The following is a 26,922-nucleotide window of genomic DNA, read 5'->3' as shown; positions in this document are numbered from 1 at the left end:
ATGAAAATGTTATCCATTATTACAAACAATCTACCACACTCAATACACACACTTGACACTCCCTGGCATCATTAGATGAGGATGACTGGGAACATTATTAAGAGCCCTTCCATAAAACTTTTGTTCAGCGACAGCCTTGGATTTTAGAATACAAAGCGGTAAATTATTAACACCAGTAACTGCATAAGATCTATTTTGCTGACATGTGTTTGATACACTGTTTAATCTTTCATTGAACATAAACCTCACGCAAAAAAAAAAAAAAAAAAAAAAAAATCACTATATTTAATTTCACCTGTAGTTTGACTGAAAATAATATCTAAAGACCCATTTTATTTTTTATTCATGGCCTAAGCATATTAAAGCTTGCATTTCAAGCCAATGTAAACTATACAAGTGTTATCTGCTTAATGTAAATGAGGTCAAATTAGTAAGTGTAATAATAGATTGGAAAACTAGTATTTTCACCAAGCACATTCAGTCCTCTGACCAATAAAATAAAGCATTATGTCAGACATGCTGGGGGCATGTGCTTGTACTTGTGCAGGCTTTCATTGCCTGCTCACTGCCTGATGCTGATTAAAAGATTTAATCAATTGAATTTTAAAGTACAAACATTCCACACAAACAGCATTTAAAGGATTGTTTCCACAAGGCTGCAATGAACGCTAATGAAATGACAGTGGTGTGTAAAATGCACAGGTGTTTCACTCAATAAGCTGATTATGTACAGGAATCACTTTATTTGAAGCCATATACAGATGTTAAAGCTAACAAACTTAATCTAATTGATCTTTCTATTATTTTAATAAAAAAAGACCATCGGCACCCTCTAGTGGTAGAGCAGCTAAGCAAAGCTTAACAAACAACTAAGAAACTTCAGTTTAAATTTAGCTGTCTTTCAAACACTAAAATTATATGAAATATCATTTGTTAGTTAAAAACACAACACACTGCACACCACTACGGTCTTCAACTTTCCCCCCCATTTCAATTCCTACATGGGTTCAGTCAGTGCTGCATACAGATTTGCATCAAGACAAGTGTCTTAATCTTTGTCTTATTTGTACAATATTGAATGCCAAAAGAATAAGAATCTGCAAAGCAAGTCAAGTTTCATCCATAAAAAAAAGAGAAAGTACACTTGTTAATGGGTGATGAAGTACAGTATTTACATTTCGACAATGAAAATATTACTAATGTACAATCTAGTGTTTGCTTCATTTACATAATCTTGCACAAACTCAGACTGACGTGAAATATGTACACATCAGAGTACAATTACATCATGGATCTGTTTAAGCTATTAAAATAATTTGCGAATAATAAAAATCTGCTATTTACAAATTCGACAAACCTTTGGCTGACCTCAGCAATCAACACATGCCATTTTAAATATTTAAAACGTTTAATTTCTGGACTGCTGTGGTGTTCTGTTTTCATGCTTTTGTGTCGAGCAGGCTTTATTTTCCTCTGTTAACCGGGTCTCCGATAAGTTCCGGACACTTCTCCTCCCCATTTGCGATTCTGTCACACTTGTGCAGGAGGTCGTAGTTGATTTTGTCCGTAATGACGCTGTCCTGCTTGTACTGAGGATGTTTGGCGACAAACTCCCTCATCCACTTAGCCATCGTCATCAGCTCACCTGAGAACACAGTAGTGAAAACAGACATTACAAGAAATATCAATAACACAATCCAAAATGAAAGTGAGTGAACTAGTTTGCCTGGGGGGGTGAATACACATTTAAATAACTGCATTTCATAAAATAGTTTTGCATGTGTGTATAGTGTAGTATAGTATAATTTTCTATATATATATATATATATATATATATATATATATATATATATATATATATATATATATATATATATATATATATATATATATATATATATTTTATTTTTATTTTTTGCATAATACAGTGCCGTGGAAAGGTTTTTGCCCTCTTCCTGTTTTTTTTTTTATTTGTTGCATATTTGTCACACTTAAAAGATTCAGATCAAACTAATTTAAATTTTTACACAAAGACAATGCAAGAAAATGCAGTTTTTAAACAATGATTTAATTTATTAAAGGGGTCATAGGATGGTATTTAAAAGATCATTATTTTGTGTATTTGGTGTAACAGAATATGCTGACATGCTTAAATGTCTGCTCTGATTGGCCAGCTGACCCAGTGCACTGTGATTGGCCGATCGCTGCAAGCACTCTTCGGAAATGTAACGCCCCTTTCCATAATCACAAGTTTCGTCTCTCAAAATAAATGTAAAGACAGTCAATAATGTCCTAAGTTTTACCAGCAGCTTCAGCCTGAAAGGGGAACAGAGTCATGTGCCAGACACAGTGATGATGCTCTTATGTGTCTGCAGTACACAAGCCACGGACGGTGAAGACAGCTGACTCCACTGTGTGACCCTGTCTCTCTCACTCACACACACACTCAGATACTATTGGCAAAACTCCGCATTTGAAAATTCAATATCAAATACTTAAACTAATACCAAAACATACTTGCAGTAGCTGATTCAGAAGCACCAGATTGTCGTAGCAAAGTCAGAATTACCTCCTCTCCTAGGTTCGCGAAACAGTTGTCCATAAAATGCGTGCCTGTTCTGTTGTAAGTAATCTTAAAGCTTCTTAAATGCATCTACTTTCGGAAGGCCAAATAAAGTGCTTTTGCTTTCGCTTAGATACACAGCATCTCCCTGACATGGCTGCTTCAACACTAACTGCGGTTACTGAAACCCCGCCTTCGTTCTTTGCGTGAACATTTGGGTGGCATTACACAAATATTTCCACATAGTGATGTAGATATGTGGGGGCATGTTTGAATAAGCCTTTTTAGGGGGGCGTGGCAGAGTCTTAACTTTGATAAAGAATATCTCTTTGGATTTGTGACTTTACTCTTTGCAACTTTACAGATCTTCTTCATGCACCAAGAGCTTGTAACACTCCAAAGAGAAAGGAAAATCACATGACCCCTTTAAGGAAAAAAAACCGTCCAAACCTACCTGGCCATACGTGAAAAATTAATTGCCCCGCTCCTGTTAAATCATGAAAGGACTGTGATTAACCACATTATTATAGAAAGCAGAGTTAAATTTCACAAGCCACACCCAGGCCTGATTACTGCCAGACCTGTTGAATCAAAAAATCACTTAAAGTGGTCACCGGATGCCCATTTTACACAAGTTGATATGATTCTTTAGGGACGTAATGAAAAGTCTATAACATAGTTTGGTTAAAATTTCTCAATGGTAGTGTAACCTTTTTTTACCCTGTCAAAAACAGCTCTTTTCAGAGCAAGCCATTTTTTAGCATTTTCCTTTAAATGTTAATGAGCTCTGCTGACCCCACTCCTCTCTTTAGCTGCATTCATCATGAAACTTGTTAAGTAGTACATTATTAGGAAAGGCAATTTGCAAAGATTCATTAAAAAACCTTATACTCACTTCTTTTGATGGTGAAGCTGGATTACGAATAATTCGCGTGAACAGACACATTTAGGTAGATCGGGGTGCATTCCCTTCAAAAACAAATGTAATCCACTACGTCTTCAGCAGCTCAGATGTTGGGAGTAAATGACGACTGCTATGTTCATTATTACATCCAACAACAGAATACCTGAATCGCTTAGGAGACATTCTTGTCTACATTTGCTCTGGTGGTGAAACAATGTTGGACTGATGACAGTCACTCAGGTCGGGTCTAAGTTAAGACACCAGGCTAGTCTGTGCTGAAACACTACTGTCAATCAAACTATCATGGGAGGGGTGGTAGATCGGCTCGATTTGAGAAAGGGGAAATTATTTAACGAGATTAAAAAATAAATAAATAAATAAATAAAAATAGTGGGTGGATTTTTATCATTATAGGGTGGTTGTGTACACACACTGCCAACACACATTTCAGTTCAAACAACTTGTAAAAGTGCATGTAGCGTCCGATGACCCCCTTAAATAGAACTTGTCTGACAAAGTGAAGCATGCTTAAAGAGCAACACATTATGCCGCGATCTAAAGAAATTCAAGAACAGATGAGAAACAAAATAGTTGACATGTATCAGTCTGGAAAGCTTATAAAGCCATTTCTAAAGCTTTGTGACTCCAGCGAAACATAGTCAGAGCCATTATCCACAAATGGAGAGAACAGAGGTGAACCTTCCCAGGACTGGCCGACCTACCAAAATTACTCCAAGAGCGCAAGGATGACTCATTCAGGAGATCATAAAAGAACCCAGAACAACATCTAAAGAACTGCAGGCCTCACCTGCCTCAATTAAGGTCAGTGTTCATGATTCAACAATAAGAAAGAGACTGGGCAAAAACGGCATCCATGGGAGAGTTCCAGGGCAAAAGCCATTGTTGACCAAAAAGAACACAAAGGCTCATCTCACATTTGTCAAAAAATATCTTGATTATTCCCAAGACTTTTGGGCAAATACTGTGGCAAAAATATAGTGGACTGATGAGACAAAAGTGAAAAAATGTGGCTGAATTAAAACAATTCTGCAAAGAAGAGTGGGCCAAAATTCCTCCACAGCAATGTGAAAGACTCATTGCCAGTTATCACAAACACTTGATTGCAGCCAACGTTGGCACAACCAGTTATTAGATTTAGGGGGCAATTACTTTTTCACGCAGGGCCAGGTAGGTTTGAACAGCTTTTTTCTCTTAATAAATGAAATCATTATTTTCATTATAGGGGCAAAAACTTTTGCATAGCACTGTATATAGTATACATCTATTCTGCGTTTTTTTTTTTATTATATAATAATAATAATAATAATAAAAAAAAACTGCTACATGTATTAATCTAACTGAGACTTGTTATAGCACTTGCGTATCATTGCTCTTTTGTTGATTTTGATTGCTTCTATTACCCTTATTTGTAAGTCGCTTTGGATAAAAGCATCTGCTAAATGACTAAATGTATAGAATGTTTAAGAACAGAAACAGCACTGCCACTGTAAATAACCTTAACCTCTCACATACCAGAAGCACGCTTCTTAATGAGTTTAAGGTAGTTGAGAATAGTGCACCGCGTGTCCACATCCACCTCCATGTTCTCAAGGTAGCTGTTCAACATCGGTATCAAGCCGTGAAATACCCCTTCCTAAAAAAAAAAAACGAACAAACACAATAATAACAAGTATCGTTCAACTCGCAGAAGCTTATTGTTGAAGCTATACGAATGTACAGCTAACCTTCCCATTGATGATGGTGTCAATACTCATCAGTGTGAACTCTTCACCGTCATTAGCTTCACTCTCCACTCCATTCTGAGCTGTGGAGGGCGGGTCTAACACTGGGTTGCAGCCTTAAAATAATAATAAAAAAAAAAAAATTACATTTTAAAATAAGTTTGGAACTAGGGATCGACCGATATGCATTTTTCAGGGCCGATGCCGATACCGATTATTACAGATCAAGGAGACCGATAACCGATATTTTGAACCGATATGTGTCTAGTGTAAAAATGAAAATTAATGTCAAAATTAAGAATAAAAAGGCCTCTGACAAAAGACTCTCTCTTTAAATTATTTTAACACATCTTTAATTCTGAGAACTGTTCATAATAACAACATTAATATTAATAATAACAACAAACATAAAAAAGTGCTGGGGAGCATCCATCAGCAGCATTCTGTAAACTAAGTAAAACTTGCATCCATCAGCAGCATCCTATAAACAAAGTAAAACTTAAAGCAAATTTAAACAGCGACAAATTAACAAATAATGGAAAATAAATGTAATCTCTCTCTCTCTCTCTCTCTCTCTCTCTATATATATGTGTGTGTGTGTGTGTGTGTGTTATATTTAACATTTTATTTGCAACCCAGAATTGCATTAAAATCACACACAACCCATATTGTAATAGTGTGTTTTTTATTTATTTTTAGACTGTTTATCACGGCGATACAAACTAGGAAGTATACAGGACAGCGTCATCCAGAAACGTGCAATGTGAGATTATTGACAATTTACGTTATTACCATAGGGTTATTAGCAGGGTGCGATTTGTGAAATAAACAGAGGGGGGGGGTGAAATGTTTTTAATACGACGGAAATTGTATTTAGTGTGATCTCAGTTTAATAAAAACATTGTAAGCATACGTTAGCCCTATTAATCGTAATGATTTAATGTCCACGGTTATTCAAACAACAAATTACATCGAGAAAGCGAGCAAAGAACACAATGGAGCTTTTTGAAACTCCGAATCAGTTAAACCATTGCGTCGCAAAATGATTCACTGTTTCGATGCGCTTCAATCGGATCGCGAACTCGCGAATCATTTGATTCAGATCTGGACGTCAGAGCGGGTTATTGCATGATGTTTTTATCCCCACCGGAGATAAAAGTTATTCAGCAGAGGCAGGGATGCATAGACCAGAAGGGGGAAAAATCCCCCCATCCCCCCCGGCAAATCGCATGCCCGGCTAATGGTTATTAGTCAAAATGAGAGAGCGCTTGGCCGCGGAGATAACTAAATCAGGAATAGGGAGCTCGCGTCGCGTCAGGGCGTCAGAGCTCGCGCTTGATGCCCTTTCAGCTCTTCAAAATTGCATAATGGTAATCTGAATCTGTATGATAAATTATTTTGCAATCATGTTAGAATAAAGCAATATTTCTCCAAATATGCACAATTTTTTTGACTAAGAGCCCTAACGGAACGTACGCTGTTCAGTGAAGCTATGTGAACAACACAAAAAAAAAAAAAACCGCAGCAGACGTGAGTGAATTCATTCGTGTTGATAATCTATTCACAATATAACGTTAAATTGGCCGAATGGTGAGAGAAGTAGGTTTTAGTTTCACTATCTCAGCACTGATGTGATGATCCGTTAAAGCATATCACTGCAATGACGGACATTGACCGGGAATTCACGGTATAATAACTGAACGGGGCTTGTCATCATAAATCGATTATATTTAGGTGTTTTGCAACTTCAATGTAGTGATTTATTGCAACTTCAGGAACGTTTACTGCATTCTTACCTTCGAGAGATAACTTATTGATGTGTGATGATGATCACTGAAGCAGCTCCTGTGCTTTCGGTGTGAGAGCGGAACATTTTCCAGCCGCGCCAGCCGTATTGATTGGCCAGGCTCGTGACTCCCAACAAATCAGACGGACGATAGGCGGGGCTTAGTCTAGGCCACAGAGCGGTGCGCTCTGACTGAGGTGGCTGGATCAGTGCCAGATCGCGCATTTAAAAAAAAATGGTTTTATCGGCAAATCGGTTTTGAAAATGGCCGATGCCGATAACAATAAAAATGCTTAATATCGGCGCCGATAATCGGCCACGCCGATAATCGGTCGACCCCTATTTGGAACCAGCATGCAGTGTTAAAAATCTCCACAATATTTTGGTTGTGCCTTTACACAAAATGTGTCCCAGCTCATTGTTTATATAAATGATATATTTAACTTTAATGTCACCTAACCTTTAAAGACGTCCTTCCGGAAATAAAACATGCCTTCCTGCACCGCATTTCGCTTCTGGGCTTCTTTCATATTTTCATCAACCTAAAACAAAACACATTGAAGAATTAATGAACACATTAATGAACAGAAAGACAAGTGTCATGCACACACATGTTTAATTCTTGGTGGTTGTCTTAGTTTTAAGAACGTCCAGTTTTTTGCCATTTAATATCTTCCTGTTTTTTAGCCGTGTAATGAAGAGTTGAAATGCATCAAAACACTCAAAGAGTAAACCAACCTTTGACAACGGAATGAGGAAATCCAACTTATAGGATAAGATTACACGGGTGAGGAGAACGATAAACACGACATAAGCTGAGTTTTCAAAATCTGTCAGTTGAACCTGTTAAGAAGAAAACAAACAAACAAATGACTGCATATATGTGACCCACAAAACCAGTCAAAAGGGTAAATTTTGTGAAATTTTGATTTTTTTACATCATCTGAAAGCTATAGGACAATATTTGGCCGGAAATAAAACTATTTGAAAATAAAAATTTGGAATCTGAGGGTGCAAAGAAATTTTTTTAAATATTGAGAACATCCCCTTTAAAGTTGTCCAAATTAAGTCCTTGGCAATGCATATTACTAATCAAAAATTATTTTACAGTAGGAAATTTACAAAATAGCTTCATGGCACATGATCTTTACTTAATATCCTAATGATTTTTTGGCATAAAAAGAAAGATTTATCATTTTGACCCATACAATGTATTTTTGGAGATCGCTACAAACAGGGCTCTAAATCGGTTCAAGGAACAAAAACGAAAACCGGAAACGAACGAAATTTTGACAGGAACAGAACCAGAAACGAAATCTAATCTTATAGTTTCGAACAGAATCGAAAATTTGAAATGGCCATTAACCGGTTAATAACGTTATTTTATCATTCCATATAATATTTTAAATTTGCTGTCAACCAATCACGAATTCCAGTAGTACGGTCTATGCAAATGTGATGCTGAAGCCAACGAGTGAAATGTCCGCTCAGCTGTGAACTCATAGGTAAGTCGCAATAATGCACCGCCCTTAGAGTTTATCTTAGGATAGTGTAAGATGAATTCAACAGATCACATGCACCTGCAGCGTTTCTGTGAATGGAGAAAACAGAAAAACTATAGGCTTACATAAAAAGGAATATAGGCATATACACTAAATATTTCACTTAAATCATATTGACAGATTAACGAAACGAAAGAAAAAATGTGCTAAATTACGGTTCATTGTGACACGTTCCAAAGTTTTTGGAAAGGAAAACAAAACAGCAGAGAGTATTTTTCTTTATTTTGCAAAAGCTTGACAGCTTTGAATAATGTTTTGCTTCTGTATAACCAGCAGCGTTGGTATGACCATCGCGCTGACGCCTTACGCGCAACAACATAATTTTGCTATATTGAAGCCTGTTCATTATCAAAATAACATACAGTTAAGGAAACAAATAAAAAGTTACACCACACCGTTTTACAAAATATGTTGCGTTCATCGTGACCGCGCCTCACTGTGCTGATATATCCGATGTGAAGGATGATGTTTTATGTCGATGAAAGTACAAACACTATATAATAAATTATATTTTAGCATCCAGATACGTCGGGAATATGGAAACATTTGGATTCGTGCTGAATGAGAGATGTAGGCATCAGCTTCACCTTAAATTAATTTGTTTTTGGATTGATGTTTTATAGCCTAAACTTTAGAGGATTTGTTTCAGAGAGAAATTAATAACTGTTTTTGTAATGTTTGTAAACATTTTGCTTTAGCCTACAGGCATTTTAGCCTTCACTATTTCGGAAAGTAATAGGGCTAAGAAAATGCGACGTGAGCCGCGACTTAAGGTTTTTTTTTTTTTTTTCTTTTCACTCTTTAAATGCAATCTTATACAAGTGTTTTTTTTTTTTAAACAATGCAGCAAACATTTTTAAATATCTTTAAAATACTTTGATGTCTTTAAAGTGTTGATAGAAAAACATTTTTTTTTAGTAGCCTACATTTTGAGTAAAGAAAACACTGTACTTTATTATTATTATTATTAGGCAAATTACAGTCAAAGAAAATTGTTTTTTTTTTTTAAATAACGTTATTAACCGGTATTTCTTCCACCCGAACCGGTTTCGGAAGGGTAATAATATCAGAGGAACGCAGGAAAAGAAAAGTTAAAATATCGATTCTGCTCCGAGTGAACCGATTGAATTTTTTTTTTTCATTTTCAAGCCTTTTCTACAAACATACCCTTGCTACTTATGACTGCTTTTGTGCTCCAGGATCACGTATGAAAATCAAATCAAACCTGTCCAGATGTCCACATTTAATCCACGTTGTATTTTAGAATTACGTGAGTTACATTATATTACAAAAAGTCATAATATATGGGGTGTGTATTCTGTGAGTTTTGCGTGTTGTGCTTGAATAAACTGTAGGTTGCTTTGCTAAGCACACAGCCAGTCAAGCTGTGTCTGCTTGCATAATTTGGCACACAGACCGGGTGCAGACAGCTGTTTGTTTAATACCTCCATTGGACGGAACTCGACTCTCCATCCGATGTCAGAGTTTGGAGGGGGGGGCTTGAACCTCATTGTCTGCCAGTTGGTTGACTGAATATTCTGCAACACGCATGCAATTTTAACCAAAGTGAGAGAAAAAGGGGGAAATGCCAATGTTAGACCAGTTTTCAATTTGCTAGAACAACAAAAATCATATGTTAACTTTACCTCAAAGTGGTCCGATTCATTCTCATCATCCAAATGAATCTTCTCCTCGAAGAGCGATAGCGGGTCGCGGATGAAGAGATGCGCAATGTGCTGTGCTAGCAGTTTGTCAATGCCTGAACAGAGCAGTACAGCGCGCTTGAAAATACTGTACACCGAGCTGCCAGTTCAATAACCCCCCGTCTAAACCAGATGCGAGTGCTTTGTCGCATCAAAAGCAAACAGAACCCATTATAAGCAACGATGCTGTCTACAGTGGGGTCACAGCATCTTTTGACAAGAGGACAAAGACAGTTTTGACGTGTCCAGTGAGTGCACACAGCCTCAAGCCGCTGTAGACTGGGTGTCAGTGCTGGTTTCTTTACCTGCATCTAGGAGCTGCTTGTTGATATCTTCATCTATGGTCAGCTCAATGTCATTGTATTTCTCACCACAGCAGGAGAGGTAGCTGTCAATCGAATCATACCGTGATTTGTGGATCTGGAATTTGTTGTTTTTCAGCGGCTGCACAGACAGAAACAACACAACATCATTCATTTTTAACCTTGTCTATGAAAAAGCAATCAGAAACACACAAGGACATGGGCAGTTGACATGATGTGACATGCTTAACGTCAAAAACATCCGCTGATTAATCAGCTTGGCCGATATGTTGGTCTATTCTGAGTACTGGCCTTGGCTGATAACTCAGGACATCAGAAGAAGTCAGATCTACCGACAGCCTTGTTAATCATTATAAACAAAGATTTTATTGTCATTTGACAGTAAACATTTGTACTTAATTTTATTAATTTACAAATATTGTGTGCAAACTAAGTGTGATGAGGTTTTTCTTTTTCCTTTTACATATTTAAATAACATCAGACATTATATGAGACCTTTGCTGGCAAAATGAGATGAGCAAATGACACAATGAGCAAATTTAACGAAAAGACCTTCAAAATGATATATGACTGGGCTACACAAAGAAAAATCACCTAGCAACATTGCATCTTTTTCTCCAGTTTTTTTCTCAATGTTCCTTACTAATATTAATAAATCACAATATAGTTTTTTTTTTTTTTATCTTGAAAAAAAAAACAAAACAAAAAAAAAAAAGAACAAATTAAGGCTGTTTACACGTCAACGATGTAGTTAAAAACAAAGAAGTTTTTCTGTTGCGTTTTTAAAAAGTTTCTCGTATACACGACTACGTTTTCAAAATGATCCGCGTTTACACACGCCGCTAAAACAGCCCAAAATGCTGTATTACATCTTTAATACGTGATAACACTCATTGCCTACTCTAGCGCAGCACAACCAGGTCTCGTCCCATTCGTTGATATTTGTGATATCACAAATCCCGGAAAATATGCGCTGTAGTCCATACGAGTCGTTTGTTGTAGTTTTTGAAAAGTTTCTTCTGTTAAATAAATCTCCTTTTGAATTGTACTTTGAGCTTTGTAACTTTGCAGATCTTTTTAATGCTCAAACAGCAACATTACAGACTAAATTAAGTTAAAAAAGTGAAAAAGCATAATAGGACCCCTTTCATTATTATTTGGAGCACTGGCATCACTAGACAAGGGCTTATTGGACTAATCTTTGTTTTTTTGCCTGTAACTCAATCCGACTTATTTTGCCAGCATGTCACATATAAAGTGTGGTGGTATAAAAATTATATATATATATATATATATATATATAAAAGTTCTCAATAGCACCAATTAGATGGGATTAGTCTTATTTTCAAATGATTAACAGAGGCTGTCTGTTACTCCGTGTATGATTCACAAGTCTGGGATTACCGATGTCTGTAATCATTACTGAACTGGGAGGGTCTATTGTTAGGACGTGGGCGTTCCAGAACATCATGCAGCCTATAATTATAAAACTAGTGGAAGGAATTAAGGTCAAAAACCACTGCATTATTTTTTCCATAATTTGCTCCTTACATTGTGCAGGGAACCCAGGCTAGGTCAATATTCATTAGGTCTTGTCCCTATAAGGAAATCTATTTACTTATGAATAGGGTCTATGACTTTTAACTTTTTTTGTTTGTGTGCAGGTTATGTCATAACACTGGGCTTTTCAGCCAGTGGAAACACAGGCCAGATCCGAGCAACGGCTCCAGCACAAGCCAAAAAAAACATTTTAGTAGAAAAATGGGAAGACAGGATCCCGTTGTCACCTCCAGGCCCCGCTCCTCTCGTGTTCTGTCATCCACAGACGCAGAGATCACACCCCAGCGGCAGTCAATGTCTGATACGTAGCCCCGATAGAACGGCGAGGCAGCGCTGAGAGCCATCTGCACAAACATCAACCGCAATCAAGACAACTTCTGAGTGCATCTACAAGCATCTAAAAAGGTTGTACAACTACTAACCACACAAGAATGTGAAAAAGATGAGGGTGGGTTATATATTACTTCATGTGTGGTAAAGATGGTCAATTTTCAACTAAGGTCAAAGTTAGAAGACACCCTTTAAAAGCTTGAAGTTTGGGATCTTAAAATCTTTTTGATTTTCTTGAATGCGGTAGTGTACCACACATCTCCCTCTTACAAACAATCACATCATGCATAAAACCTTTCCCCCACATCTATATACAATTTATTTAACAGTATAAACATACAGTGATTCATTGTCATTTGTTCTGTGAAGCAAAGTTGACTTTCTTTTTTTTGGACCCTTTTCACATGGACAGCATGTTCTGTTGTAAGAATTCCTCCAAGCAGTGTGTTCTTACCACTATGGGACAGAAAGTGGCCAGCTGGTCGTAAAGGTAGCGCGCCTCACTGATGCTGCAGGCCTGGAAGGTCACCTGCAATGACAGTGGTAGACAACATTGATCTAATGTCACTTGACTTAAATATCCTCAGTGAAAATCTGTGAGAGGCAACAATGGTCAGGTTTCTGGGAGGAAAAGACATTTTACCTGCAGGCAACAGTTTCCCATGCCAAAGCCCATGGCGTCCATGTAGATGTGATCAGGCAGGGCCCCCCGGGCAGCTTCTCCATCATCCTCCGGGAACGTCTCCACGAAAGGAGACGGGGTGTTTTTATCTTTAAAAACTGTTAAGGACAAATAAAAAGAGAAGCAATTGAAAACATGCATTGATAACAACACTACAAGCTTTAATGGCTGTGGTTGCCAGATTTCCCCCAATAAGAGTTGTTTTTTTTTTTTTCTCTGTCCAGTGGTTTACTTAATCTTCCCAACCTGACAACCATGTGCAAAAAAAAAAAAAAAAAAAAAAAAAAAAAAAAAAATAAAATATAATAATAATAATAATAATAATAATAATAATAATAAACAAAATAATAATAATAATAATAATAATAAATATATATATATATATATCTGTTGTCTGAATAAAATATAATAAAAAGACCTGTCTAGAGTAATGGCTCCTGAAAATTCAGCTTTATCATTAAAAAGAATACATTTTAAAATATATTTCACAATATCAGTGTTTTAGTCCATTTTTGACTAAATAAGAGTAGCCTCGGTGAGCATAAGAGACTTCTTAATGATTCCCATTTTTAACTGCACATTATAAATATAACAGGTTGGCATTTAGAATCTGGTCGTGTTGCACCTGCTTAGTGTACATGAAGAGTTACTGAACTGTACGTTGAGAAACCCTCCAGTGTATCCACTGGGTAGTGCTCAAGTTTCTGGGTCATCATAATATAAACTCATTTACTCACATCAGGAGTAGATCAAATGAAACCTCATACACTGTTCATTTTATTTCCAGAGAAAGACTGACTTTCAACAACAGAAACAGAAAAGTCAATCATCTACAAAAACAAACACAAAACACACTTACTTGGTACATTTATCACCACCTTCTCGCCCCTCCGGTGACGTATGTTTCTGGTCAGAGTGCTGTAACACATCAACAAACGAGATCTGTTAGTGATGCATTACCTAAAGGATCCATACCTTAATCCATAATATTGTACAATTGTATTGTAGTTTTTGTACAATTCATGTCTGCAGCACAAACAGTGCAGGTTTGCAGAAATCCTTCACTTCCTGTAAGTACGAGTGAGCGTAATGGAACCACCAACAATTCTACAGAGGAGCAGCACTTTGTAAAACGCTCTTAGCTACTGGTATGTGAACGATCATTGTCTGTTGAACTGGGCTCCCCATAATCCCCTTGTGCTGCCTCGGAGCTCTAGCTTACACAAACAACTTCACACTGTTCTGCGTTACACTGCGTCACTTCAGCTGCGGACTCATGACGGCCCATTTCAACATGAAACCAGAGAGAGTTCAGCTGGATTCAGGAACTGAAGCAGGTCACCCGACACATGATCTCTCACCTGAATCTCGGGTGGCTGTTGATGGCCTCATCGGGGAAGAAGAGCGATTTTGACACCCCTTTTTCAACAGGTGTGGGTTTGTATTCTGGCTGAGTGAAGCCTGGGCAGCCTAACCTAAAACACACAAAACGCAAAGAGAGAAATATAACTACCAGGCACATTAGCATAATACACTGCAACTCTACAGATGATTTAATAGCATGGAAAGACAAAATAAGCATGCATCTTTTATCAGGGTCAAACAAGTGTTTGGGGGAAAGGATTACATGTTATCTATACGGCACACCCAAATCACTCATACAGTCAGGAGTTTTGTGCTTAGAACCAAATGGAAATTTGGAATATTTTGGAAATTTAAATACTTTATTAAAGGGCAAAAAGGTCACCCACTAAGACAATATAATCAGGAAGAACCAGGAAAAACATCTCACGTCAAGAAAACTGTTACAATATGTTCTGTGCCCGATGCAAAACCCTGAATCTACATGCAAAGACACCCTTAACGGACATTTGGCAATGCTTGCACAACTTCAACTACCTGGGGAATGATGTAACTGTGAGGAGAGTCTCGTTCTTATTAAGCACAGATGCGGCTTCTCTCCTCCTCTTTCCCATGTTGTCTTCCACCGTGTTAAACTCCGACATGGTCCCTCCGTACGGCTGCCCGGGGGTCCCTTCGATCATGTAGCTGCCGTACTCCGGCCTCCACAGAGTGGGGTGGCTGCGAATGTGGACGTACAAATATGAAAACTAGCATAAGCACAGACAAATCAGCACTCATATCTTGGACACGGACAAACTTTTTGGAAACTAATGGTCAATAGAATGAGTTTTAATAACCGATAATGATAAATCACTTAAAAAAAAAAAGAAACCTTGTTTTACAAATATGTATTATATCCCACTAGAAAGGTTACTCACTTGGGGTTGATCTTTTCACCCTTTTCCTGAAGGGTTTCCAAAACATCCTTCCCGTTCAGAACTAGGCAGACTTTTTCACTTTTGTCATCCATTTCCACCAACATGTACTCCACCTGCAAGATGTTTCAAACACAGTCCATCACGTTACTAACAAAGCCACAAAATATTACCCACAGGTAAAAATAGTTTCTGTGAGCACTGTTGCTTTCACCAAGGTATTATGCACATTACGTGTGAGTGGATTTGAATTGCAAACGCAACGATGACAAAGCACAATATTATTTTTCTCCAAACATTCATAACATACTCATTATGAAAGGACATTTCTAGACCGATGCCATTCCATTCTCTTGGCCTTTTAAATCCACCAATACAGAACAAAAGATTCACCTAAACCAACAACATTCCAGCAGGTTTCAACATAAATCCATCTTCTGGCTGAACAAAAGGTAATGAAAGGGAAAGCCACTTCAAAAGGAGATTTAGAAATTGACAGCCTGTTGATCCGACGTGAACTGCAAGTTTGTACATGAAAACACTTTAAGGCGCCTTTGTTTGAAATGTTTAGTTTAATGCATGGTTGAGAACAGTTTAAAAACACATTAAAAAAAAAAAAAAAAGAGCAAGAGCTCACAAAAAAAAAATTAAAAAAAAAAGTTGACCCTCCCACCCATCCAATGGCAATGGAATTTTGTAACTAAAAAAAAACAGTGGGCAGATCTTTACATGCCTGGGCTGCATTATACATACTGTTTATCAGTGGAAAGTTAGGACACACCCTCTCATAACTTATTACTGTGATTTTCCACATTTGAGGATAAAAACCAACTCAACAATGATGGAACATTGAGTGAAATCAAATCAAAATATCTTAATTTGAGCTTCAGCTGTGCAGTGTCTCAACCAACTTCACCCTGGGGTCATTTTTAAACATCACTGAAGGAGGTCATATGTAGACTGCTTTCCCTTCACTATCGAAAGTTAACAGCCAGAGCGAAACGAGGTGAAGTTTTAGTTTGGTTTGCCTACATAACTAAATAAGAATGTAAGCATTAGCCTTCAGATCGCAAGGATGTTAAGAATCATGCATCCACAAGTGCCAATGCACAGAGTAGAAAGCGTGCATAACACAAAGCGAGCTGAACGGCGCACCTGCTCACAAGCAGCATCCACATCTGGTTCACTGCATCATTGCACGCGGCATCTAAACACGTGTTTCTCCATCCCATACAGTTATACCGTGCATTTGTGAAGACGAGAAAGAGTCTCACCTCGTCTCCCCATTTCAGCACATCCTTCTGTCGATCTTTCACCTTGTTGTAGATGTTGAGGAACTGCAGGATGCCGTGCTTTCTAACGTGGTCCGCATGTTTCTTGGTCTCTTCCCAGTTGAGCGGTGACCCCTGTGACAGTAAGCCCATAGCACAAACCTACGATCCCTCGCTTATTGCTGTGGACTCGGACTTCTGCGTCTCCTTTACCGCGCACCGCGACCTCCCTGCACTCGCAATACTCAACTACAATTTAACGCTCGCGAGCGCGCGCGACGCACGCACGCTAGGCCTTATAGGATTCGGTTTAAACGCGGTTGTATTCGCTTTTCTCGTCCTGGCGGTTCCGAGTCAAGCACGGGCTACGGTCTCTCGCCACCTCGACTGTAACGGAATAAAGCCGTATCGAATTGCGAGCAGCTGATATTTGATCGCAGTTCGCGAGTTGTGTCAATCCCTTCCTCGCGCACGGGCACTTTACGTGAACTGGGAGCACGTGACTGTGCCGAGGCGGTGACGTCATGTAATGACTCAGCAGTCCCGTCCTGTATTGTGCGCTGGTGACGGTGTGGCGAAGGTAACAGAGCTGCTTCGGAAGCCGATCGGGTTGAATGCGCTTTGTTAATCATGACGATGCAAAATATAGGCGGAATGAGTGTTTGTTATAAGTGCATTTGTTCAGCGGTTGGTTTGTATTAAACTTTTTCTATGTTGTCGTTGTTTATGTTTTTGGTTTTATTTTTATTTTTTTAACAAAACGCTATTGGTATGAAAATACTATTTAATTATGTGTATTTTGGATATGCTATCTGGCAAGACATTTATGTTAGGGTTCGAAGCAACACCAAAAACAGCAAACAGAACGTTCCCTAATGGTTATTTTCATCTTTATATATATATATATATATATATATATATATATATATATATATATATATATATATATCATTAGATAGCTCATACAGAACGTTCCCTAATTGTTATTTTCATCTTTATATATATATATATATATATATATATATATATATATATATATATATATAAATATAAATCATTAGATAGCTCATACAGAACGTTCCCTAATTGTTATTTTCAGTTTATATTTAAAAACAAGTAAACTTCCATTTAAAATGTTGCAGATGTGCAGCCATAAAATACTACACAGTACGTTCCCTGATAATTATTTTTATTTTAAATAACCATTAGATATCTGACAAAGGACGTACACTAATAATTATGTTTATTTTAAGTAACCATTAAATAACCTACACAGGACGTTCCCTAATAATTATTTTCTCTCTCTGTGTGTATGTGTATATATATAAAACATTAGACTAAAGAATTTTTTTTGTACTTTTTAAAACTATTTTCAGTTTTTTTTTTTTTTTTAAACCTTCCATTTAAATGTTGCAGATGATTTAGAGTGACTCATAAACTTTATATTGAAGATGTCAATAATGTGAATGGGATAAAGCAAATAGGGATATTGCTATTAGGTCAGGAGTCACTTCTTTTATATTCACTTGTCATCGTCATAATTATTATGCATTTTGCATTGTCATACTGTCTTTTAGCTGCCACTCCAACGCCCATTATGTTTCCTTGGTGAACTTGAAACTCTAACAGTAAAGGGATAGTTCACCAAAAGAAAAAAAGAAAATTGTCATCATTTACTCACCCTTGAGTTGTTCCAAACCTGTATGAACTTCTCTTCCGCTGAACACAACAGAAGATATTCTCAGGATTATGGGTAACCAAACAGTTGATGGACTAATTACACCATTGACTTCCATAATATGGAAATCATGGAAAACAGTTTGGTTACCTATATTCTTCAAAATACCTTCTTCTTTTGTTCAGAAGAAGAAAAACTGTATACTGGTTTGGAACAAGTGGATGGTGAGTAAATGATGACAGAATTTTCATTATTAGTTGAACTATGCCTGCCTTTTGTAGTGCTTTACGCAGCTATTTCTGTGCCACTAGCTGCATTAAACTGAAATGCAAAAACTTTAATTGGTTGGACAAACAGGTATGAATGAAGGAAATCTCTCTCTCTCTCTCTCTCTCTCTCTCTCTCTCATTGTTATTGTTCAAAATAGATTCCAAGAAAAATGTCAACATTAACATTTCTTAAGAAGCTTTAATAAATATGCAGAGCTTTATTATTTGACATCATTTATTACAGTATGTATATTGTGAATACTATTCATTGATGTAATTTAAATAAGCAATACTTTATTAAAGTAATAAATGTTTCCAGTTGCCACATTTTTTTTTCTTCCTATCATACAATGTTTTCTAACCAGAATATTACAAATCATGAACCATCAGGAAACAAAGTGGATTTTATACTTATCCTCTTGACGGTTCAGGCTAAAAAATTTTCTTCACAATTATTTATTCTCTCAGTTTACAAAATATGCCACCACTGTATATCCTTTTATGTCCTATTCAGTGTTCTTCACATCATCACCCACAGCATCATAGTGTCTGCTTTTGTAATTTTCAAACAGGGTCATGACTAAAATGCTACAGGGCTGAGGATACGTGTCCTTCTCTTCGTGGCCTAATGATGCCCTCCTGCCAGGAACCCTGCTTATAATTAACTTGCTTGATTTTCCAAGAGCCAGTAGCATGACTCAAATAACATGATAACATGTTACATGATCAAATAAACCGCCTGGTTTTATGAACATCTACTCCTCATATGTTGTAGGTGAAATGTTAAGACCTGGATTTCTCAAGCAATCTTTGCAATCTATGCTCCATCGTGTACTATCCTAAATAAATATGTACTACATGCTCACATGTGTACAGTGCAAAAAAAATGGCATCACTGGAAAATAATGCAGTAATAAGTATCTGCAGGCATTTTCTAAAGGTTATTCAATTGTTTGTTGATCAAAGGACAATGTCTAATATATCTGGACAGCCTGCAGTGATGCAATTACCTAATTTTGCACATTAAGGGACTAATCAAATCATAACTGGAGAATTGGCCCCACTTGGAAAATAATTTCCCAATAAAAACTCTTGATTTTACAAATATGTGTTGTTTGTATGCGTTTCCTATTTCCCATAAACGTTATAAGCAATAAATCTACCTCAAAGGCAAATCTCTCAGAATTTTCTTGTTCCTACAAAACCTACGAACCATCTTCAAAATGCATCCGTCTTTAGCTGTTTTCAAATCACTTCAATTTTGAACATAGTGGTTTATATAGATAATTGTTCATTTGCATGCATAATGTGTTGTGACTTGACATCCAACATTTCCGAGATTGCCACGAACTGACAATTAATCTTGGCATCTGAGAAAAAATTGGATGAGAAAAATTGGCTTTGAACAAACAGTAAGATAAAACTTTTATTACATTTAGGAACTCAAATACATTTCCCCACTACTCCCACGCTGCTTATATACTAACTGGTGCTGACAATACAGAGCTGGCCCTCGACTCTCGTGTTTTGCGTGTGGGGATGGTTACAACACAACATGAGATACCAACCGTTGCCTCTGGCAATTCATCATCCTCAGTCCATTCGTTGATATCGGGGTTATACACCTGAATGCATTTTTTATACTTCTTCTCAATCTCATTCCAGCCACCTAGGAGGTAAATCTTGTTATTTAAGGTAACAGCACCAGCTGTGCTCACTCCTGTGAGCAAGGGGGCGACATAGCTCCACTGGCCAGAGTGAGGGTTGTAACATTCAACTGGCAAGACATCAACCCTCTCGCCACGGCCGCCCAATTGGCTGCCACCAAGAACATAGGCACGATCTCCGACGCTCACTGAACAGTGCCATCCTCGCGGGGTGCTCAGGCTGTTCTTATCCTGCCAGCTATCGGTGGATGGGTCATAAGAACATACAGCACGAGAGTAGGCGTTGTTAATGTAACCACCACTAACCAAGATCTTGCCATCAATAACTGTGCTAGCGTGGCAACATCTAGGGACTTCCATAGCTGCTTTCATTTGCCATTGGTTAGAGGATGGGACGTAGCACTCGACAGATGCCTGGCAGCCATCAGAATTACGCCCCCCTACAGCAAACAGGAGACCATTGAAGGTGTTGAGGCTGAAATGTGTGCGCTTTTGAATCATGTTCGCCAGGTGGATCCACGTGTTGAATCGGGGGTCATATCTGATGAGGGAAACACCCGTGAGTGATGTATCACTTCGAACAAATACATGCCAATAGACTTAAGACACTTACGGGATAGTTCACCCAAAAATGAAAATTCTGTCATTAATCACTCACCCTAGTGTTGTTCCAAACCCAGGCACTTTCGTTTATCTCCAGAACACAAATTTTCATGAAATCTGAAAGTTCTTTGACCCTCCACAGATAGCAACACAACTGCAATGTCCCCAAATCTAGAAGGTAGTAAGGACATCATTAAAATAGTCCATGTGACATCAGGGGTTCATCCGTAATTTTACAAAGGTATGAGAATATTTTTTGTGCACAAAGAAAACAAAAATAATGACTTTATACAACAATTCTTCTCCTCCAAATCACATCTTCTGCCATTATCGAGAGTACCTCTGCACGTAAACAATGCATGCGCATGGTGCTGCTGATGTAGAACACGCATGTGCTGCGACTTGTTTACGTGCAGAGGAAAGCATGGTATGCGTCATGGTACTCACAATAATAGCGGAAGGTGTGATTTGGAGGAGAAAAATTGTTGAATAAAGTTGTTATTTTTGTTTTCTTTGCACACAAAAAAGTATTCTCGTAACTTCGTAAAATTGCGGTTGAACCACCAAAGTCCTTACTACGTTTCTGGGTCTCTAAACATTTCAATTGCTTTGCTGTCTATGGAGGGTCAGAGAGCTCTCAAATTTCATCAAAAATATTTTAAAGGGGTCATATGATGCTATTTCAATTTTTTCTTTCTCGTTGGAGTGTTACAAGTTGTTTGTGCATATACACGATCTGTAAAGTTGCAAAGACTAAAGTCTCAAACCCAAAGAGATATTCTTTATAAAAGTTAAGTCTCATCCACGCCCTCCTAAAACACCTCATTTTAACACGCCCCCACATATCTACGTCACCATGTTGGACGATTTGCATAACACTGCCCAAATGTTTAAGCAAAGAAAGAAGATGTAACTTATAATATTGCTGTAGTATTGTTGCTGCGCCACCGCCACGTCATGGATATGCTGTGTGTTTCCAAATATGGTAAGGGCCGTAACATTTTTCATCACATGCTTGAGGTATTCGGCTAATCTCTAGCGCTGCTTTTGACTCTATTGACCACAACATTCTTTTGCATAGACTAGAAAACTTTGTTGGCATTAATGGAAGTGCATTTGCATGGTTCAAATCGTACATATATGACCGCCATCAGTTTGTAGCAGTGAATGAAGAGGTATCATATCGATCATAACTGCAGTATGGAGTACCTCAAGGCTTAGTACTAGGGGCGTTACTCTTCACGCTTTATGTGTTACCCTTGGGAGATATCATCAGGAAACACAGTGTTAGCTTTCACTGTTATGCTAATGATACTCAGCTTTATATTTCTTTGCGGCCCAGCAAAACATACATTGAAAAAAACATTGAAAAACTATTTGATAGCAATCTTTCCTTAGAAAGTCACGTTTTTAGCATTTGTAAAACTGCATTTTTCCATCTCAAAAATATATCTAAATTATGACCTATGCTCTTAATGTCAAATGCAGAAATGTTAATCCATGCGTTTTTAACCTCAAAGTTAGATTATTGTAATGCTTTATTGGGTGGTTGTTCTGCACGCTTAATAAACAAACTCCAGCCGGTCCAAAATCCAGCAGCTAGAGTTCTTACTAGAACCAGGAAGTATGACCATATTAGCCCGGTTCTGTCAACACTGCACTGGCTCCCTATTAAAAATCGTATGGATTTTATAATCTTGCTTATTACTTATAAAGCCCTGAATGGTTTAGCACCTCAGTATTTGAATGAGCTCTTGTTACATTATAGTCCTCCATGTACGCTGCGTTCTCAAAACTCTGGCAATTTGATAATACCTAGAATATCAAAATCAACTGTGGGCGGCAGATCCTTTTTTCCTATTTAGCGCCCAAACTCTGGAATAACCAACCTAACATTGTTCGGGAGGCAGACACACTCTTGCAGTTTAAATCTAGATTAAAGACCCATCTCTTTAACCTGGCTTACACATAACACACTAATACGCTTCTAATTATTCAAATCCGTTAAAGGATTTTTAGGCTGCATTAATTAGGTCAACCGGAACTGGGAACACTTCCCATAACACCCGATGTACTTGCTACATTGTTAGAAAAATGGCATCTACGCTAATATTAGTCTGTTTCATTCTTATTTCGAGGTCACCGTAGCCACCAGATCCAGTGTGTATCCAGATTAGATGGTCACTGCAGTCACACGGATCAAGTACATATCCAGACCAGATGGCAGATCAGCACCTAGAAGGGACCTCTACAGCCCTGAAAGACAGCGGAGACCAGGACAACTAGACGAGCCCCAGATACAGATCCCCTGGAGAGACCTTGTCTCAGACGACCACCGGGACAAGACCACAGGAACCAGTTGAGTCCTCTGCACAATGTGACTTTGCTGCAGCCTGGAATTTAACTGCTGGCCCCCCGACTGAGTCTGTTTTTTTCTCCATTCTGTCACCGATGGAGTTTTGGTTCCTTGCCGCTGTCGCCTCTGGCTTGCTTAGTTGGGGACACTTCATTTCCAGCAATATCGTTGACTTGATTGCAAATGATTGCAAAGATACTATTTAAACTGAACTGAGCTGAATGATGACATCACTGAATTCAATGATGAACTGCCATTAACTGAAAAATTAGTGTTTACTATTGTCATTTTGCATTATTGACACACTATTTTCCTAATTAATGCTGTTCAGTTGCTTTGACACAATCTGTATTGTTAAAAGTGCTATATAAATAAAGGTGACTTGACTTGACTTAATCACAATGCACTGGATAACTGGCCAATCAGAACACACCTCGCTTTTCAGAACAATGAGCTTTGTAAAAAGCGGTGATTTTCAGAAAGGTGGGGCAGAGAGGAGCAACAATAATGTACGGTATGTGGAAAATAATGTGTTTATTTGAACCTTAAGCCATGTAAACACATTGCATTACACCAAATACACAAACGCATCATCATATCCCCTTTAAGTTTTGGTACGAAAATGAACAAAGGTCTTACAGGTTTGGAACCACATTAGGGTAAGTAATTAATGACAGAATTTTCATTTATGGGTGAGAACTATGCCTTTAAGCGATCGTAAAGAAAGGACATCAGATCTTACCTGACGAAATTGCTGACGGCATGTTTTGCTTGGTTCCTAGCATCATTCTGGTCTTCACCACCAGCCACGTAAAGGAAGCCGTCCAAAACAGCAACACATTGATTGAAGCTCTTCGCCGGCATCTCCGTGAGCTTGTTCCAGACACTGTCATCATCCCTGTAGAGAATGTCCTTGCTGAGAGATTTTTCAGTTAGGGCAGGCCGGCCTCCCACTGTGAGCAGCACTCGTTGTCCTCCACGGACCTTGGTTCTTCTGGATTGCAGGATGTTCTGCTGGAATGGCAGCAGGTGGTAATTCATGGCATCGACCAACAGACGGTGGCACTCAGAATCTTGCATCATCCTGGGAACGATCTGCACGTGACTAACAAGATCCTGGGGTGAGATGGTTCCAAAGCGGATGCTTGACAGCAGATCAGGAGCATACTTCAGCCTCTTCTCATCGAAGTCTAACCACTTCATTGCGATCTGGAAAGCTGTGAGCTCAGAGGGCAACTGGAGCGAGTCGTCCATGAGAAATTCGCTGATCTGCTCATAGGTGAGCTTTAGGAACTGTTCCATTTCGGAGAATTCAATGAAGTTCTCCCGCATGAACTTCTGAGCACCCTCTTTCGTCTCTTTCAGATTGTGCGTGTCAGCGATGTTGACAACATACATGCAGTTCTCCACACTGATCTCCCGCATCAAGAACTCGCTGCACATCTTCACCAGAGAATGGATCTGCAACATCGTGGCTGCTGATATCGTGCTACCAATGGTGTACAAAGACAAGGTCAGTTTTCCAGAATAGGCGTATGTGATGACTGTAGCCAGACCGACTGGGGACAAATCACTGAGCTCAATCTTCTTGAGGGCTGGATCCTTCCTGAGCATGTTATTGATGTACTCACTGCAGGAAGCCATCACGACTTTGTGAACATCAAAGGATTTGGATTTGGTTGCTACAGTCAGATCACAGAGGAAGCTGTCTTGCCTCATGTGGCCAAGACCCTCCAAGAGGTTGGGTGCATAGCCTGAGTCAGTGACCTCCGTTGAGATGCAACTAAAGCTGTTTCCACCTTCCAGGAGAGTGTTGAGACCATTGATTTTATTGGTGGGACTGTCCTCTAACATAATTGTCATCTCATTGATGTCAGCTTTGATCTTCTTAGCAGCCTTGTTCTTTTTGGGTGCCATGACTGTAGTGATGGGTCACAGCCAAGACCTCGAAAGAATTTTGACAAAATACGAACACATTATGAATCGAAGAACACATTTTAACACGTGTACAGACAAATCTGAACAAATCTATTACTCTTGACCTGTTAGCATGCAGGAGGTGACCAGTCTCTATGTTTACAGCATAATTTAACCAACTTATTACATTTTGACCAAATATTCATCAGTTGAAATATGCTAAACTTATACTTCAGCATTTGACTATCTATTAGCAACCGTAATCTTGTATAAAAAGGGAGTTAACAAATATTCAAGACTGGGTGGAGCCTACCAAAAGCCATAGTTCAAGAATATTTTTTTTTCTAAAAAGCCATATTCATTGATTATATGAAAATGTATATTTGGTTGCAGTCCTGCTCTCAGACAATGTATGCAACATTTTAATATTGTGCAAGAGATTTTTCATTTTACAATGCTCTATGTATCATTAATTCAGCAAATTTGCATAATACTTTATGGCATGGTTTCACAGACAGGGCTTAGACTAAACCAGGATTAAGCCATAGTTCAATTAGGACACTTAATTTTTTATAACCGTGCCTTAGAAAAAAACATTACTGGTGTGCATCTTGAGACAAAACAAGGGCACTGACATATTTTAAGATCAATCAGTGCAAGTTTCTTTCAGTTGAAACAGCTCAAATTTACATTTTAGTCTGGGACTAGGCTTAAGCCTGGTCTGTGAATCCGGGGGTATGACGCAAAAAAATCCCAAAAAACGACAACAACTCAAAAACAAAAAGTCATCTCAGAAGTGTAAAGCTTTATATTAATGCTCTTTAAAATACCAAAATTAACTCTTAAGAGTTGTTATCGCAGCATATCACCTCGGCATTCCTCTCTTTGCATCTGTCAGAAGTTATCACAACTATGGCCAAGAATAGAAAGGCAGCGTACCATTGCTCTAAGGTTCCTTTTATAGACCCTTAAGTCATTTAAACCCATCTGTCCTTTCAGTACTATAACTTATAACTGTATTTGTGAAGAAATGTTATTTTGTTAAATTAAAATAATACTACTCCTAGGGTCTATGAGTGTTGTGTTTGTACCAAGTTCACACACACACACACACACACACACACACACACACACACACACACACACACACAAGTTTGTGTGTGTGTATACAGTATGTGTATATATATATATATATATATATATATATATATATATATATATATATATATATATATATATATATATATATATATATATATATACTGTATCATATACATATACATATACAAACGTACAGCCTGATGAAACAAGAAACTTTTCCCACTAACAGTAACTACAATAATCATATCTAAATATTTTTTTCTTTCATGCTCTAAAACAAGCACCATTATTTTGTTGCTTTAAAAACCAGAACCCAATACACTGACCTGAAGAACCTATACCAAGATTCATATAATCAACTCAAGACCCCCTTGTGTCAAAATGGTAATTGATAAGAAGATCGTTGCTTGTTAAACTAAGGTGCTGTAATGAACCACAAAAATCTCTTTGTATAAAGACAAGTATAACGCACTTACCGATGTCGAGATGAAGTAGGAGGAAGAGAAGGACAGACTGCGGGAGAGAGGTCCGAATAGAGAGCCGCTTAACTCCTCCTCTCCTGCTCACAGAGAAGTGATTGCGCAAATAGTGCGGAGCGTTTGGTGCGCCGTTATTTCACCGAGAGG

At 38.1% G+C, this 26,922-nt stretch overlaps 2 protein-coding genes across 2 annotated transcripts; both read right to left on the bottom strand.

Annotated features, from left to right (window-relative positions):
• Window positions 1-720: 720 nt before the first annotated feature.
• Window positions 721-17,210, bottom strand: gclc (glutamate-cysteine ligase, catalytic subunit). The gene is made up of 16 exons (XM_042736097.1): window positions 16,709-17,210; window positions 15,438-15,550; window positions 15,055-15,237; window positions 14,517-14,630; window positions 14,015-14,073; window positions 13,117-13,253; window positions 12,928-13,002; window positions 12,371-12,487; window positions 10,566-10,704; window positions 10,204-10,316; window positions 10,003-10,095; window positions 7,734-7,838; window positions 7,456-7,537; window positions 5,213-5,325; window positions 5,001-5,121; window positions 721-1,645 (listed from the first exon to the last, which is right to left on the bottom strand). The coding sequence occupies exons 1-16, from the start codon at window positions 16,856-16,858 to the stop codon at window positions 1,464-1,466; spliced, it is 1,896 nt and encodes a 631-aa protein (XP_042592031.1). The 5' UTR covers window positions 16,859-17,210; the 3' UTR covers window positions 721-1,463.
• Window positions 17,211-20,065: 2,855 nt separating this feature from the next.
• Window positions 20,066-26,906, bottom strand: klhl31 (kelch-like family member 31). The gene is made up of 3 exons (XM_019115663.2): window positions 26,773-26,906; window positions 24,021-25,223; window positions 20,066-20,860 (listed from the first exon to the last, which is right to left on the bottom strand). Exons 2-3 carry the CDS (start codon window positions 25,193-25,195, stop codon window positions 20,128-20,130), a joined length of 1,908 nt encoding a protein of 635 aa, XP_018971208.2. The 5' UTR covers window positions 25,196-25,223; window positions 26,773-26,906; the 3' UTR covers window positions 20,066-20,127.
• Window positions 26,907-26,922: the final 16 nt, after the last annotated feature.

The sequence above is a fragment of the Cyprinus carpio genome, chromosome B13, assembly GCF_018340385.1.
Source record: "Cyprinus carpio isolate SPL01 chromosome B13, ASM1834038v1, whole genome shotgun sequence".
Lineage (NCBI taxonomy): Eukaryota > Metazoa > Chordata > Actinopteri > Cypriniformes > Cyprinidae > Cyprinus > Cyprinus carpio.
This window is presented reverse-complemented; position numbering and strand designations above follow the sequence as displayed.

Coding starts and splice junctions, on each gene's coding strand:
- gclc (XM_042736097.1), bottom strand. CDS start 16,858: ATGGGCTTACTGTCACAGGGGTCACCGCTCAACTGGGAAGAGACCAAG. Junction 13,003..13,116: donor TGGGAAACTGTTGCCTGCAG/GTAAAATGTCTT, acceptor CTGTCATTGCAG/GTGACCTTCCAGGCCTGCAG. Junction 5,326..7,455: donor CCGGAAGGACGTCTTTAAAG/GTTAGGTGACAT, acceptor TATTATTTTAAG/GCTGCAACCCAGTGTTAGAC.
- klhl31 (XM_019115663.2), bottom strand. CDS start 25,195: ATGGCACCCAAAAAGAACAAGGCTGCTAAGAAGATCAAAGCTGACATC. Junction 20,861..24,020: donor GCCGTCAGCAATTTCGTCAG/GTAAGATCTGAT, acceptor TTCCCTCATCAG/ATATGACCCCCGATTCAACA.